Source organism: Pseudophryne corroboree, chromosome 3, assembly GCF_028390025.1.
Source record: "Pseudophryne corroboree isolate aPseCor3 chromosome 3, aPseCor3.hap2, whole genome shotgun sequence".
In the NCBI taxonomy this organism is placed as follows: Eukaryota; Metazoa; Chordata; class Amphibia; order Anura; family Myobatrachidae; genus Pseudophryne; species Pseudophryne corroboree.
Window position 1 is genome coordinate 781,349,965 of NC_086446.1, and position 18,131 is coordinate 781,368,095.

General features: G+C 47.1%; 1 protein-coding gene across 1 annotated transcript in view; it reads right to left on the minus strand.

The window, feature by feature from the left end:
* Positions 1 to 15,627, minus strand: part of LOC135056883 (EF-hand calcium-binding domain-containing protein 6-like) — a 197,959-nt gene extending 182,332 nt beyond the window's left edge. Inside the window, exons 1-2 of the mRNA XM_063962626.1 lie at positions 15,368 to 15,627; positions 2,984 to 3,075 (exon numbers count right to left, since the gene is read on the minus strand). Of these exons, the coding sequence (XP_063818696.1) occupies positions 2,984 to 3,075; positions 15,368 to 15,620 (345 nt within the window). The 5' untranslated portion in view covers positions 15,621 to 15,627. The remainder of the gene's footprint in view (positions 1 to 2,983; positions 3,076 to 15,367) is intronic.
* Between the last annotated feature and the right edge of the window lie 2,504 nt (positions 15,628 to 18,131).

Consider the following 18,131-nt stretch of genomic DNA (forward strand, 5'->3'; position numbering starts at 1 on the left):
ATTTGTATGCAAACACGGCCTTGCCAGAAAATAAATGTGCACCAATGAAAGATGAAGGCTTGCCCAGAGGGTGTAAAACGTCCTTCTATGTATTGACATGACGTTGTATATGAATATTGGAAATGCTAGTGTATTATGATAGGATAAATACTGTTAGAAATTGAGTTATGGAAGTGAGTTTATTCTCTCCAGTGAAGAGTTGTACTTGTAGGGTAGAAATTATTATAACATTTTGTATAGTTTAGAATATGTTGATACTGGAATTACATTCTATATGGGCAGTACGGATGGTGTAATGGTTAGCATTACTGCCTCACTGCACTGAGGTCATGGGTTCACCTCCCACCATGGCCCTAACTGTGTGGAGTTTGTATATTCTCCCCGTACTTGCGTGGGTTTCCTCCGGGTACTCCGGTTTCCTCCCACAATCCAAAAATATACTGGTAGGTTAATTGGCTCCCAACACAAATTAACCATAGTGTGAATGTGTCTGTGTGTACATGTGATAGGGAATATTGGCCCTCATTCCGAGTTGTTCGCTCGCAAGTGAATTTTAGCAGATTTGCTCATGCTAAGCCGCCGCCTACTGGGAGTGAATCTTAGCATCTTAAAATTGCGAACGATGTATTCGCAATATTGCGATTACACACCTCGTAGCAGTTTCTGAGTAGCTTCAGACTTACTCGGCATCTGCGATCAGTTCAGTGCTTGTCGTTCCTGGTTTGACGTCACAAACACACCCAGCGTTCGCCCAGACACTCCCCCGTTTCTCCGGCCACTCCTGCGTTTTTTCCGGAAACGGTAGCGTTTTTTCCCACACGCCCATAAAACGGCCTGTTTCCGCCCAGTAACACCCATTTCCTGTCAATCACATTACGATCGCCAGAACGATGAAAAAGCCGTGAGTAAAAATCCTAACTACATAGCAAATTTACTTGGCGCAGTCGCAGTGCGGACATTGCGCATGCGCATTAAGTGGAAAATCGCTGCGATGCGAAGATTTTTACCGAGCGAACAACTCGGAATGAGGGCCATAGATTGTAAGCTCCACTGGGGCAGGGACTGATGTGAATGGCCATATATTCTCTGTACTGCGCTGCGCAATATGTGTGTGCTATAATAATAATAACAGCATTACAAGGATGGTTTTTGCCATGTAAATCCAGCCACACTTGCACGAAATCCAACACTTTCTGCTTCTCACAGGCTGTTACATTTAGCCCACAGTGTTTGTACCAGAGACACATTTGAACTCTTCTGCACTAACAGCACAAGTTCTGGAGTCCAATAAAATAAAGTTATTGTTTGCAAATGTGAATTATATGTGTAAACATTTACTGATTCATTTTATGTATTGATGGTAAGCTGTTACTGTGTCTGTTGTTATCCAAACGTATCTGAAGACTAGTCTTCTTGAACAAAGGGAAGCATAGGCAAATACAAGGGGGGGGGGGGTTCCAGTTGTCCGGAAACCCCCTATCCCCACATCCTGGCCAGCAATCAATGCATGCAGTATAAAGGGCAGAATGGAGCTGCTGCACGTGGCCAATGACAGCAGATTTTCCTACCAAGTCTGCTGTGTGTGTGTCTGTGGATCTGACGCTCAATCATCGCACCAGAGAGAGAATCTGGTAAGTGGCTTTCCATGATCACTGGGCCTGCATATGTCTGACGTTTTCATACAGCGGGCGACCAGGTCTAAACTGCGCATGCATATGCACCGCAATGCACAGGCGCGTCGCTCGGGTACAAAGCGAATCGCCTCTCAGCGATGGGTTTGTGCAAAGGATCCATTCACACGAGCGTTCACAAAGAGATTGAGAGGAAGAGGGCGTTTGTGGGTGGCAACTGACCGTTTTCAGGGAGTGTCCGGAAAAACGTAGGCGTGTCCAAGCGTTTGCAGGGAGGGTGTCTGACGTCAATTCCGGTCTCGGACAGGCTGAAGTGATCGCAGCGGCTGAGTAAGTCCTGGGCTGTGCAGAGACTGCACAAGATCTGTTTGTACAGCTCTGCTACACATGTGATCACACACTTGCACAGCTAAAATACACTCCCCCTGTAGGCGGTGACTATCTGATCGCAGGGCTGCAAAAATCCCCTGCTAGCGATCAGGTCTGAATTAGGCCCAAAAATCAAACATTTGGAAACCTCCCTCCAGAAATCCTGCATTTTCCCCTGGGAAGCCTTTGGTGGTCATTCCGAGTTGTTCGCTCGTTGCCAATTTTCGCTATGCTGCGATTTGTTGCTAACTGCGCATGCGCATGGTACGCAGAGCGCATGCGCTAAGTTATTTAACACAAAACTCAGTAGTTTTGCTGGTGTTCGTGCAGCGCTTTTCAGTCGCACTGCTGATCGGTGAATGATTGACAGGAAAGGGGTGTTTCTGGGTGGTAACTGAGCGTTTTCCAGGAGTGTGCTAAAAAACGCAGGCGTGTCAGGGAAAAACGCGGGAGTGTCTGGAGAAACAGGGGAGTGGCTGGCTGAACGCAGGGCGTGTTTGTGACGTCAAACCAGGAATTAAACGGACTGAGGTGATCGCAGTGTAGGAGTAAGTCTGGAGCTACTCAGAAACTGCAAGAAAATATTTAGTAGCAATTCTGCTAATCTTTTGTTCGCACTTCTGCTAAGCTAAGATTCACTCCCAGAGGGCGGCGGCCTAGCGTGTGCAATGCTGCTAAAAGCAGCTAGCGAGCGAACAACTCGGAATGAGGGCCTGTGTGAAAATGAAGGAATCTCCCTTACCTCTCTGGTGTACTAAGAGGGAAAAGAGACTTGAAACAGTGCAAAAGGATCCACCCTACCTGATGAGGTACACGTTCACCACAACTCACCGACATATCACCTATTGGGTTTTCGCAAATCACAATCCCTGAATTACCCAGTGATCAATAGAAACTTTCCGCAAAGTTCATGTTTCTTTGTTAATTTCTAATTATGTGTGAAGTTTGCAGCCTGTAACCGATAGAAGAAAACAAGTAGTGACCTCTTCACATTGCGCGTCCAGCCGGGAACTTTTATTAGACCAGGGCTCTTCCTTCTCATTCTCTTCTCCGCGTCGTTCCCAGTGTTTCTTATCTAGAGGGAAAGTGACATAATGATCTCATTAATTCATCCATCTACTAGTAAGTGATGGGTATGGGACTCAGGGTCGACACCTATTGGTTGATAGTGACATTGTCGACACTAGAAATAGGTCAACACGGCCATTAGGTTGACATGAGTTTTTCATGGTTTTTTAATGTCGTTTTCTTCGTAAAGTGACCGGGAACCCCAATTAGTGCACCGTGTCCCCTCGCATGGCGAGCGAAGGCAAGGTACCTCGCTCCGCTACCGCTGCGCTTGGCTCAGGTTACTGTTCCCAATCGTAGTCCGCGTGGATCGTAAAGTATGAAAAAGTTCAAAAGAAAGAAAAAAATATGTTGAAAACTCATGCCGACCTTGTTCATGTTGCCCTATTTCTAGTGTCGACGTATTCACTGTCGACCTAAGTGGTGTCGACCTAGAGTTTGGATACCCTAAGTGATACAGCCGCGCAGACAGAGAGATTCTTTAGTGCAATAAACTCTACAGCTGAGGCGAGTAATATGTGAGTTAGGACTTTACTAAGCCCTGAAGAGAGATACAGTATATGGAAATAAAGTACCAACCAATCAGCTGCTAGCTGTCATTTTGCAAACCCAGCCTGTGACATGGCAGTTAGGAGCTGACTGGCCGATAATTTATCTCAGTCCACTTTATCTCTCTCCAAGTCTCAGTAAAATAGACCCCAAAGTACCAACCAATCAACTCCTAACTCATTTTAACGTCTCTGTTTGCAAAATGACAGGAGCTGATTGGTTGGTACTCACAGTATCTCTCTCTACTTTATCACTCTCCAAACTTTGATAAATTCCCTGCCCCCGGTCATCCATGGCACACTGTCTCTCCTATACACTGTCTCTCTTTCCTCTGAACTCTCCCTGCTGCACACTTCTGCTCACACAGAGAATGGCAGAGATTGGAGGCAGGAGCAGAGTGGCAAGAGAGTAAATGCAAACTCACCACAGAATTACGGAGTGAGGACAGGCGGGAAAGAGGAAGGCCGGATAGGAAGAGGTTGCAGTAGTCACAACTAGAGATAATGACAAAGTGGATGACAATTTTGGTAGTGTCAAGAGTGGGGAAAGGTCTGGGAGATGTTGTGTAGGGGGTATGGCAGGCTTGGGAGAGGGAATGGATGTAGGGAATGAAAGAGAAGAAGGAGATCAGAATGACAGCCAGGCAGGGCTAGGTTTATTGGGGGGGCCCCGGGGCACCTAACTAGTAGGGACCCCTACCACTAAAATTGACAAAATGATTTGCTGGTGATTTTATTAAGAAGTATGATGTGTAAATACTCCCAGCGCTGCAAATGCGTTAATCACACTGTAGTGGTCCCCAGTACATTATTTTACTACACAGAACCCCCAGGCCACATTATGCCCCTCGTGATGGTGATGTAGCTACAGTATGCATGAGTTCTGTTTTCGAGTGTTAGATAATGGGGGTGATTCCGAGTTGTTCGCTCGCTAGCTGCTTTTAGCAGCATTGCACACGCTAAGCCGCCGCCCTCTGGGAGTGTATCTTCGCTTAGCAGAATTGCGAACGAAAGATTAGCAGAATTGCGAATAGAAATTTCTTAGCAGTTTCTGAGTAGCTCGAGACTTACTCCTACACTGCGATCAGTTCAGTCAGTTTCGTTCCTGGTTTGACGTCACACACACGCCCAGCGTTCGCCCAGCCACTCCTCCGTTTCTCCAGACACTCCCGCGTTTTTCCCTGACACGCCTGCGTTTTTTCGCACACACCCAGAAAACGGACAGTTTCTGCCCAGAAACACCCACTTCCTGTCAATCACACTACGATCACCAGAACGATGAAAAACCGTTGTTACGCCGTTGTTACGCCGTGAGTAAAATACCAAACTTTTGAGCTAATTTACTTGGCGCAGGCGCGCTGCGTACATTGCGTATTTGCAGTTTGCGACTAATCGCTCCGTAGCCAAAAAAAAAATAACGAGCGAACAACTCAGAATGACCCCCAATGTTGGGACATCCATGAGGAGATGGCAGGGAGAGAGCAGGACACGTGAGAGAGGAGGGAAGGGTGGGAGAGGGTGATTTGTCATGAGCATAGAGGTGGTACTGTACAACCAAGGAGTTGGTTAGTTCAACAAGAAAGGAGGCGCACAATGAGAAGAGAAGAGAAGAGAAGAGAAGAGAAGAGAAGAGAAGAGGGTGAAAGAAGATCACAATGGGAGGAGGGAGAGGAAGAGGGGAACGACCTGAAGGCAGAAACTAAGAAGGAACTTTTGGAAGGTAGGAAGTGAACCAATAGCACAGGCCTTCCCAACCTGTGTCCTCAAGGCAGGTTTTAGTGATGTCCAGGCTTCAGCACAGATGGTTAAATCAAAATAACTGAAGTACTAATTAAGACACCTGTGCCCAAGCCTGGATATCACTAAAACCTATATTGGAGGTCATTCCGAGTTGATCGCACGCGAGCTAGTTTTAGCAGCCGTGCAAACGCTATGCCGCCGCCCACTGGGGAGTGTATTTTAGCTTAGCAGAAGTGAGAACGCATGTGCAGCCGAGCTGTGCAAAAACAGTTTGTGCAGTTTCTGAGTGGCTCTGAACCTACTCAGCGCTTGCAATCACTTCAGCCTATTCGTGTCCGGATTTGACATCATACACCCGCCCAGCGAACGCCCAGCCACGCCTGCATTTTTTCAGCCATGCCCGCGTTTTTGCAAACACTCCCTGAAAACGGTCAGTTGATACCCAGAAACGCCCCCTTCCTGTCAATCTTCTTGCGGCCGTCAGTGCGACTGAAAACTTTGCTAGAACCTGTGCAAAACAACAAATGCCTTTGTACCCGTACATCGCGCGTGCGCATTGCGGTGCATACGCATGCGCAGAAATGCTGATTTTTAGCCTGATCGCTGTGCTGCGAACAACGGCAGCTAGCGATCAACTCGGAATGACCCCCAATGTTAGTGAGCCTTGAGGACACAGGTTGGGAATGCCTGCCTTACAGGATGGGGGTGTGAACAGTAGAGTGCAGAGTGTGCAGAAGGAGAGGGTGGTCCGCAGACCACAGTGCTGAAACCGCATCCAGTTGAAGGGAAGATGTTTTACGGGAGGAGAAGTTCTCTTCTCTCATTGATTTAGTTGCCAATTCTTCTGCTGCAACTCAGTACAGAATCTCTATTTCCAGTCTATGAATCCACAAATCTTTCATTCCTGACAAATCCGAGGTCTTTGAAAAAAATAATAATTGATTGGTAAAAATAAAATCTATTGTTTAGAATGAAATTGCCCGGATATTACATTGTAAACTACAGTTTGCAGCCAATTGCTTGGACCTCACTCTTTGCAACTTCACCAGAAACGCCCCAAAATAGCCTAATACTTACTGGGCTTGATTAAGAGGTGGACGCTGTAGCGGTATCGGAAGCAAGCAGATTATTTTTTTCAGTCCAGATTGAAACTACACGTAGATACAAGCAATTTAGAGGGGGGGGGGGGGGGGGGGGGTGGCTACCCAGATGCAGTCCTGCAGCCCACTGATCTGCCAGTGATATATAATGCCTTAGCCAGGGCTACCTTTAGAAATTGTGGGTCCCGGGACTGACAAAATAAACAGTGGCCCTCCCTCCCAAAAAAAGATTCTGCCGCATCACTCCACCACTATGTGATGTCATACATTGTGACGTTACATATAGGTGGAGTGTTGCGGACCTACAGAAATGGTTCACAGAGAGCTGATGCGCAGATCAGGCTTGTTTTTAGAAGTCCTCCCTGCGCGTCAACCTGCTGTTGATTCACAGACTGGTGCAGCTCTACAGGTATTAGTGATAGGACTGGGATGGGCGCCCCTCGCTGTAAGGGCCCTGGACACCAGTCCCCCCCAGATGGCTGCCCAGGCCATAGCTAGGGACTTTGGGGCCATGCGCCAGACCTGGCCGTCACCCATCCCGATGATGTCACAAAAGAGAGGACTGGGAGCAGAAAGCTGGGCGCGTCGTAAGTCCTAAATCGCCTATCGAGATTCCAGGCTACAGGTTGCCCTTCTTGGCACTCCACAAGCCAGAGACACTGGGGCAGCGATGGTCCTACACCCTACGTTACAGCCCTGGTCGTTGCTGTTAATGAACCAATGAGACCAATGCACTGTCCTGTCTCTGTCGGGAAGTTTTCTTCTTGACAGTGATTTAGTAAAATAATGTGTTTATTAAGTCTTGGAATATATAGATAATTATTGTTTTATTCTCAGGGTCACTTTATTGGAACTTCGCTATAAACATCTCTTAGCTGCATAACGAGGACACAAGTTCATTAAGACACAGACAGTTGGAAAAGACAATTTCTCAGTTACAGACACCCAAGACTGCGGATGATAAGCCTGCCCTATCAGATTAATGCGTCAGATAGCTGGGATGTGATCAGCCAGACAATAATCGCCTCTCTATATAAACCATTTCCATATCAATGATAGGGCACAAAACCTGGGGGCATAGTCTGAATAGCGGCTTCTTAGTGGATTGTTACCCAAGGAAGGTGGTGAAGGAGAACGGCTGTCTGCGGAATAGAAAGTTTGGAAAGATTAGATAATCTTAAGAATAAACAATAGTTGCAAGTAACCGATATATCATTGAGGTATACTGACTTGTCCAGATCAATGACATCCTTAGGGGATGACCGGAGCAGAGAGGTCTTATTCCTTCCAGTAATTAATGATTTTCTGGCTCACACTGATTCCAGGTCTGACCAGAGAGAAATCTGAGATGAATAAACATTCTCCTCTTGTTTACAGCTGTCTCATTGATAGGCGGCAGTATCATTGTGGGTACATGTGCCTGTCCTAGCTGCTGCCCTCTACATTCAGTCTGCACCAGCCAGAAGCACAGACATTGTGATGGCAGAAAAGACCTCATAGGTCCACCTACTGTAGCACAATATAGTACATCGCCCCCTGGTGGACACTGGGCTCCTGTCACTGCTTTACTACAGTCTCCTGGTATACAGGCCCTCATTCAGAGTTGATCGCTCGCTAGCTACTTTTAGCAGCCATGCAAACGCATTGTCACCACCCACGGGGGAGTGTATTTTCGCTTTGCAAGTGTGCGAACGCGTGTGCAGCCGAGTGACACAAACACATTTTGTGCAAAACAGGACCAGCCCTGTAGTTACTTATCCTGTGCGGTGATTCTAGCGACGGAGGTCCCAGAATTGACGTCAGATACCCGCCCTGCAAACGCCTGGTCACGCCTGCATTTTCCCTACCACTCCCAGAAAACGGTCAGTTGCCACCCATAAACGCCCTCTTCCTGTCAATCTCCTTGCGATCGCCTGTGCGAATGGATTCTTCGCTAGATCCATTGCATAGCAACGATGCTCGTTATACCCATACAACGCGCGTGCGCATTGCGGCACATACGCATGCGCAGTTTTGCCATTTTTTACCTGATCGCTGCGCTGCAAAAATCATCAGCGAGCGATCAACTCAGAATGACGCCCTATATTCAGAACTTTACCAACATCATGTTTAAAGTTATGTGGTCGACATTACGCTGTCAACAGCTTAAGTGTAGAATAATCATACCAAACCCGAATAAATATTCCTTGAAATGTTGAAGAGATAAATATATATATATATATATACACTGCTCAAAAAAATAAAGGGAACACTAAAATAACACATCCTAGATCTGAATGAATGAAATATTCTTATTAAATACTTTGTTCTTTACATAGTTGAATGTGTTGACAACAAAATCACACAAAAATTATCAATGGAAATCAAATTTATTAACCCACGGAGGTCTGGATTTGGAGTCACACTCAAAATTAAAGTGGAAAAACACACTACAGGCTGATCCAACTTTGATGTAATGTCCTTCAAACAAGTCAAAATGAGGCTCAGTAGTGTGTGTGGCCTCCACGTGCCTGTATGACCTCCCTACAACGCCTGGGCATGCTCCTGATGAGGTGGCGGATGGTCTCCTGAGGTATCTCCTCCCAGACCTGGACTAAAGCATCCACCAACTCTTGGACAGTCTGTGGTGCAACGTGGCGTTGGTGGATGGAGCGAGACACGATGTCCCAGATGTGCTCAATTGGATTCAGGTCTGGGGAACGGGCGGGCCAGTTCATAGCATCAATGCCTTCGTCTTACAGGAACTGCTGACACACTCCAGCCACATGAGGTCTAGCATTGTCTTGCATTAGGAGGAACCCAGGGCCAACCGCACCAGCATATGGTCTCACAAGGGGTCTGAGGATCTCATCTCGGTACCTAATGGCAGTCAGGCTACCTCTGGCGAGCACATGGAGGGCTGTGCGGCCCCCCAAAGAAATGCCACCCCACACCATTACTGACCCACTGCCAAACCGGTCATGCTGGAGGATGTTGCAGGCAGCATAACGTTCTCCTTGGCATCTCCAGACGCTATCACATCTGTCACATGTGCTCAGTGAGAACCTGCTTTCATCTGTGAAGAGCACAGGGCGCCAGTGGCGAATTTGCCAATCTTGGTGTTCTCTGGCAAATGCCAAACATCCTGCACGGTGTTGGGCTGTAAGCACAACCCCCACCTTTGGACGTCGGGCCCTCATACTACCCTCATGGAGTCTGTTTCTGATCGTTTGAGTAGACACATGCACATTTGTGGCTTGCTGGAGGTCATTTTGCAGGTCTCTGGCAGTGCTCCTCCTGTTCCTCCTTGCACAAAGTCAGAGGTAGCGGTCCTGCTGCTGGGATGTTGCCCTCCTACGGCCTCCTCCACGTCTCCTGATGTACTGGCCTGTCTCCTGGTAGCGCCTCCATGCTCTGGACACTACGCTGACAGACACAGCAAACCTTCTTGCCAGAGCTCGCATTGATGTGCCATCCTGGATGAGCTGCACTACCTGAGCCACTTGTGTGGGTTGTAGACTCCGTCTCATGCTACCACTAGAGTGAAAGCACCGCCAGCTTTCAAAAGTGACCAAAACATCAGCCAGAAAGCATAGGAGCTGAGAAGTGGTCTGTGGTCACCACCTGCAGAACACCTCCTTTATTGGGGGTGTCTTGCTAATTGCCTATAATTTCCACCTGTTGTCTATTGCATTTGCACAACAGCATGTGAAATTGATTGTCAATCAGTGTTGCTTCCTAAGTGTACAGTTTGATTTCACAGAAGTGTGATTGACTTGGAGTTACATTGTGTTGTTTAAGTGTTCCCTTTATTTTTTTGAGCAGTGTATATATAAATATATATATATATATATATATATATATATATATATATATATATAGGTACACCCAGAAAACGGCACTCACTGGTCTCACAAGAAAACACTAAACAACGTCCTCTTAACAACGTTTCGGGTTTATTTCAACCCATCATCAGGATACACATAACTGATGATGGGTTGAAATAAACCCGAAACGTTGTTAAGAGGACGTTGTTTGGTGTTTTCTTGTGAGACCAGTGAGTGCCGTTTTCTGGGTGTACCTACATGCTTTCTATCGACGCAGCACCGTGGCAAGCTATACATATGGGACAGACGTGAGTGCCGACCTTTGGAATTTATATATATATATATATATATAAATCAAAAGGACCTGCACGATAATATTGTTAAAAGCATAACGTCACCTTAGATCAGTAATAGACAAAATGTTTTCATGCTGTCAGGATCCCCGTATGCTGAGCGTCGGAATCCTGACAGCCCGCATATCAAATGCCTCCCGTGACCACAAATGGAAGTGTGACATTGTCCTGGGACCTCCAAATAAGCACTTAATATGTTGCATACTGTATCTTAAAAACAGAGGAAACCAGAATCTCACATATTATGCACTCAGGCTATAGGCAGCAGAGCACAATGTCCTGTACCTCTCTCCTCTCAGTATGTAGCTTCTAGTTTTACTAAGTTACTATGCTCCCCTACTCACACCATGTCACGTGCAGCCCTGTCCTGCTGCTGGGGACCCTGCTCCTCCCATACCTCCCAACTTTACAGTTACCTAAAGAGGGACACACGCGCTCCCGAAAAAGGGGTGTTACCTAAGAAAGGGGGCGTGGCTTCACTGGAGGACCCGCGATCACGAGCCACGCCCCTTTTCCATCACTGAGGGGGCATGCCCAGCGCTCTGTGAGCCGCTGGCATGCCCCCTCTCCCTCTGAATCCAGTGAATAGACGCTGTGCGCATGCGCAGAGCGTCTATTCACCGCTGCCCTGCTAAGCAGGGCAGCGAGACACAGAGACTCCCAAAAAACGGGACTGTCCCGCGAAAATCGGGACAGTTGGGAGGTATGCCCTCCCACTATATAACTCTCAGTCTGTGGCTTCCTGCTGCCTCCATTCCCCTCCTCACATCATGTCACTGCCCCCGTCACATGCAGCCCTGTCCTCACTGACATATCACTCATCTCCTGATATACTCTGTGCTGCTGGAGACCCTGCTCCTTCCACTATATAGCTCTCAGTTTGTGGCTACCTGCTGCCTCCATTCCCCTCCTCACATCATGTCACTGCCCCTGTCACATGCAGCCCTGTCCTCACTGACACATCACTCATCTCCTGATATACTCTGTGCTGCTGGGGACCCTGCTCCTCCCACTATATAACTCTCAGTCTGTGGCTTCCTGCTGCCTCCATTCCCCTCCTCACATCATGTCACTGCCCCGTCACATGCAGCCCTGTCCTCACTGACACATCACTCATCTCCTGATATACTCTGTGCTGCTGGGGACCCTGCTCCTCCCACTATATAACTCTCAGTCTGTGGCTACCTGCTGCCTCCATTCCCCTCCTCACATCATGTCACTGCCCCTGTCACATGCAGCCCTGTCCTCACTGACACATCACTCATCTCCTGATATACTCTGTGCTGCTGGGGGACCCTGCTCTTCCCACTATATAACTCTCAGTCTGTGGCTTCCTGCTGCCTCCATTCCCCTCCTCACATCATGTCACTGCCCGTCACATGCAGCCCTGTCCGCATTGACACATCACTCATCTCCTGATATACTCTGTGCTGCTGGGGACCCTGCTCCTTCCACTATATAACTCTCAGTCTGTGGCTTCCTGCTGCCTCCATTCCCCTCCTCACATCATGTCACTGCCCCCGTCACATGCAGCCCGGTCCTCACTGACATATCACTCATCTCCTGATATACTCTGTGCTGCTGGAGACCCTGCTCCTTCCACTATATTACTCTCAGTCTGTGGCTACCTGCTGCCTCCATTCCCCTCCTCACATCATGTCACTGCCCCTGTCACATGCAGCCCTGTCCTCACTGACACATCACTCATCTCCTGATATACTCTGTGCTGCTGGGGGACCCTGCTCTTCCCACTATATAACTCTCAGTATGTGGCTTCCTGCTGCCTCCATTCCCCTCCTCACATCATGTCACTGCCCGTCACATGCAGCCCTGTCCGCATTGACACATCACCCATCTCCTGATATACTCTGTGCTGCTGGGGACCCTGCTCCTTCCACTATATAACTCTCAGTCTGTGGCTTCCTGCTGCCTCCATTCCCCTCCTCACATATTGTCACTGCCCCTGTCACATACAGCCCTGTCCTCAGTAACACATCACTCATCTCCTGATATACTCTGTGCTGCTGGGGACCCTGCTCCTCCCACTATATAACTCTCAGCCTGCTGCCTCCATTCCCCTCCTCACACCATGTCACTGCCCCTGTCACATGCAGCCCTGTCCTCACTGACACAGCTCTCATTTCCTGATATACTCTGTGCTGCTGGGGACCCTGCTCCTCCCACTATATAACTCTCAGTGTGAGGCTTCCTGTTGCCTCCATTCCCCTCCTCACATCATGTCAATGCCCCTGTCACATGCAGCCCTGTCCTCACTGACACATCACTCATCTCCTGATATACTCTGTGCTGCTGGGGACCCTGCTCCTCCCACTATATAACTCTCAGTGTGAGGCTTCCTGCTGCCTCCATTCACCTCCTCACATCATGTCACTGGCCCCGTCACATGCAGCCCTGTCCTCACTGACACATCACTCATCTCCTGATATACTCTGTGCTGCTGGGGACCCTGCTCCTTCCACTATATAATTCTCAGTCTGTGGCTTCCTGCTGTCTCCATTCCCCTCCTCACATCATGTCACTGCCCCTGTCACATGCAGCCCTGTGCTCACTGACACATCACTCATCTCCTGATATACTCTGTGCTGCTGGGGACCCTGCGCCTCCCACAATATAACTCTCAGTCTGTGGCTTCCTGCTGCCTCCATTCCTCTCCTTATATCATGTCACTGCCCCTGTCACATGCAGCCCTGTCCTCACTGACACATCACTCCTCTCCTGATATACTCTGTACTGCTGGGGACCCTGCTCCTCCCACTATATAACTCTCAGTCTGTGGCTTCCTGCTGTCTCCATTCCTCTCCTCACATCATGTCACTGCCCCTGTCACATGCAGCCCTGTCATAACTGACACATCCCTCATCTCCTGATATACTTTGTGCTGCTGGGGACCCTGCTCCTCCCACTATATAACGCTCAGTCTGTGGCTTCCTACTGCCTCCATTCCCCTCCTCACATCATGTCACTGCCCCTGTCACATGCAGCCCTGTCCTCACTGACACATCACTCATCTCCTGATATACTCTGTGCTGCTGGGAACCCTGCTCCTCCCACTATATAACTCTCAGTCTGTGGCTTCCTGCTGCCTCCATTCCCCTCCTCACATCATGTCACTGCCCCTGTCACATGGAGCCCTGTCCTCACTGACACATCACTCATCCCCTGATAAACTCTGTGCTGCTGGGGACCCTGCTCCTCCCACTATATACCTCTCAGTCTGTGGCTTCCTGCTGCCTCCATTCCCCTCCTCACATCATGTCACTGCCCGTCACATGCAGCCCTGTCCTCACTGACACATCACTCATCTCCTGATATACTCTGTGCTGCTGGGGACCCTGCTCCTTCCACTATATAACTCTCAGTCTGTGGCTTCCTGCTGTCTCCATTCCCCTCCTCACATCATGTCACTGCCCCTGTCACATGCAGCCCTGTCCTCACTGACATCACTCATCTCCTGATATACTCTGTGCTGCTGGGGACCCTGCTCCTCCCACAATATAACTCTCAGTCTGTGGCTTCCTGCTGCCTCCATCCCTCTCCTTATATCGTGTCACTGCCCCTGTCACATGCAGCCCTGTCCTCACTGACACATCACTCCTCTCCTGATATACTCTGTGCTGCTGGGGACCCTGCTCCTCCCACTAAATAACTCTCAGTCTATGGCTTCCTGCTGTCTCCATTCCTCTCCTCACATTATGTCACTGCCCCTGTCACATGCAGCCCTGTCATCACTGACACATCCCTCATCTCCTGATATACTTTGTGCTGCTGGGGACCCTGCTCCTCCCACTATATAACGCTCAGTCTGTGGCTTCCTGCTGCCTCCATTCCCCTCCTCCCATCATGTCACTGCCCCTGTCACATGCAGCCCTGTCCTCACTGACACATCACTCATCTCCTGATATACTCTGAGCTGCTGGGAACCCTGCTCCTTCCACTATATACCTCTCAGTCTGTGGCTTCCTGCTGCCTCCATTCCCCTCCTCACATCATGTCACTGCTCCTGTCACATGCAGCCCTGTCCTCACTGACACATCACTCATCTCCTGATATACTCTGTGCTGCTGGGGGACCCTCCAAACAGTGCAGCAACTAGGAAGTGCTTCCATTGCTTTTCTTTGGCACCAGAATTTGGCTACAGGGTGCTATATTTCCGTCCACTTTATATACATCCAATGCTTAGTAAATAGACCCCTAAGGCTTTTGTCTTCTATTTACAATAGTATGCTCCCTTTATTACTGGTTTATGGCAGTGTGCTGGTGGGGGGGGTTTGTGTTGTTCTTGCTCAGATAACTTCTTTTCACACATCTGTCTCAGCCTGTACAGTAAATTGATTTGTGCACCTTCCATTCTGTGTAAATAATCAGGACAATGATCTCTACTGCGCTATGTAAAACTGATGTTTTTGGAGGTTTTTGAACCCTTCGGCCTTTAGAAAAAAAAAGTGATAAATACTAGTGCTCTTTAGTAAATGTATCCCAAAGTTTGCCCAGAGATGTCCCGTTATCTGTGCAGCCCTTGGCTAGAGCCTATATAGCCCACACAGCATTATCGCTGGGGTTACAGTTCTGACACTGGGATACTGTATATCGCTATACAGCAACATTTCTCAGCATACATTCTTTTTGACATAGCTGACGCAGCTGAGCACACTACAGAAAGGCTGCCGACACAAATCTACTCGTTTCATAAAATAATAATAAAGCCAATTAGTTGACCAGTAACAGCATTACCGATATCCGTGACGTGGCCTGACTGTCTGGCACCATCCTGACGTTTGCCTCGGTTGCTGTTGAGGTTGCGCTGTGGGGCAGACTTCTTATAGCCAGAGCCACGGTGAGACCCCAGTGCTTCCTCCCATTCTCCAGCTCTAGAGATCGCCCTCACCGTAAGGCTGTCTGGATCCCCCAGGCCAATACCAGGGTGCTGAATGTCCGGGAGCTTGGAATGGGTCCCACAGAGGCTCTTAGCCCTCAGCCCAGCCATGGATAATCCTGCGTGACTGAGTGAAAACAGTTTTAGGAACTTGTAGTATCAACAACAAAGTTACTGTGGAAACCATTCTCCCTGCTGTAAAATAGCCCACAGTGCCCGGGAACAATGACAGCCACACAGACACTGACATATTCTCTGCAGGAAGTCATTCATGCAAAACACAATTCTATTGTCCACCTGTAATAATTACAGCCCTGTCATTGCTGAGCCAGATCTGTGTGTATGGAGCACAGCTCTGCACTACAGCAATAATATAGGCCTGCTGTATCTAACCCACTTATTCTATCTGACACACTTACTGCTTCTAACCCACTTACTGTATCTAACCCACTTATTCTATCTGACCCACTTACTGTATCTAACCCACTTATTCTATCTGACCCACTTACTGTATCTAACCCACTTACTGTATCTAACCCACTTATTCTCTGACACACTTACTGTATCTAACCCACTTACTGTATCTAACCCACTTACTGTATCTAACCCACTTATTCTCTGACACACTTACTGCATCTAACCCACTTACTGTATCTAACCCATTTATTCTATCTGACCCACTTACTGTATCTAACCCACTTACTGTATCTAACCCACTTACTGTATCTAACCCACTTATTCTCTGACACACTTACTGTATCTAACCCACTTACTGTATCTAACCCACTTACTGTATCTAACCCACTTATTCTCTGACACACTTACTGCATCTAACCCACTTACTGTATCTAACCCACTTATTCTATTTGACACACTTACTGTATCTAACCCACTTACTGTATCTAACCCACATATTATATCTGACCCACTTACTGTATCTAAGCCACTTACTGTATCTAACCCACATATTCTATCTGACCAGCTTACTGTATCTAACCTGCTTGCTGTATCTAATTCACTTACTGTATCTAACCTACTTACTGTATCTAACCCACATATTCTATCTGACCCACTTACTGTATCTAACCCACTTATTCTATCTGACACACTTACTCTATCTAACCCACTTACTGTATCTAACCCACATATTATATCTGACCCACTTACTGTATCTAACCCACTTACTGTATCTAACCTACTTACTGTATCTAACCCACATATTCTATCTGACCAGCTTACTGTATCTAACCTGCTTACTGTATCTAACCTACTTACTGTATCTAACCCACATATTCTATCTGACCCACTTACTGTATCTAACCCACTTATTCTATCTGACACACTTACTGTATCTAACCAACTTACTGTATCTAACCTACTTACTGTATCTAACCCACATATTCTATCTGACCAGCTTACTGTATCTAACCTGCTTACTGTATCTAATTCACTTACTGTATCTAACCTACTTATTCTCTGACACACTTACTGTATCTAACCCACTTACTGTATCTAACCCACATATTCTATCTGACATACTTACTGTATCTAACCCACTTACTGTATCTAACCCACATATTATATCTGACCCACTTACTGTATCTAACCTACTTACTGTATCTAACCCACATATTCTTTCTGACCAGCTTACTGTATCTAACCTGCTTACCCGTATCTAATTCACTTACTGTATCTAACCTACTTACTGTATCTAACCGACATATTCTATCTGACCCACTTACTGTATCTAACCCACTTACTGTATCTAACCCACATATTCTATCTGACCACTTACTGTATCTAACCCACTTACTGTATCTAACCTACTTACTGTATCTAACCCACATATTCTATCTGACCCACTTACTGTACCTAACCCACTTACTGTATCTAACCCACATATTCTATCTGACACACTTACTGTATCTAACCCACTTACTATATCTAAACCACATATTATATCTGACCCACTTACTGTATCTAACCTACTTACTGTATCTAACCCACATATTCTATCTGACCAGCTTACTGTATCTAACCTGCTTACTGTATCTAATTCACTTACTGTATCTAACCTACTTACTGTATCTAACCCACATATTCTATCTGACCCACTTACTGTATCTAACCCACTTACTGTATCTAACCCACATATTCTATCTGACCCACTTACTGTATCTAACCCACTTACTGTATCTAACCTACTTACTGTATCTAACCCACATATTCTATCTGACCAGCTTACTGTATCTAACCTGCTTACTGTATCTAATTCACTTACTGTATCTAACCTACTTATTCTCTGACACACTTACTGTATCTAACCCACTTACTGTATCTAACCCACTTACTGTATCTAACCCACATATTCTATCTGACCCACTTACTGTACCTAACCCACTTACTGTATCTAACCCACATATTCTATCTGACACACTTACTGTATCTAACCCACTTACTATATCTAACCCACATATTATATCTGACCCACTTACTGTATCTAACCTACTTACTGTATCTAACCCACATATTCTATCTGACCAGCTTACTGTATCTAACCTGCTTACTGTATCTAATTCACTTACTGTATCTAACCTACTTACTGTATCTAACCCACATATT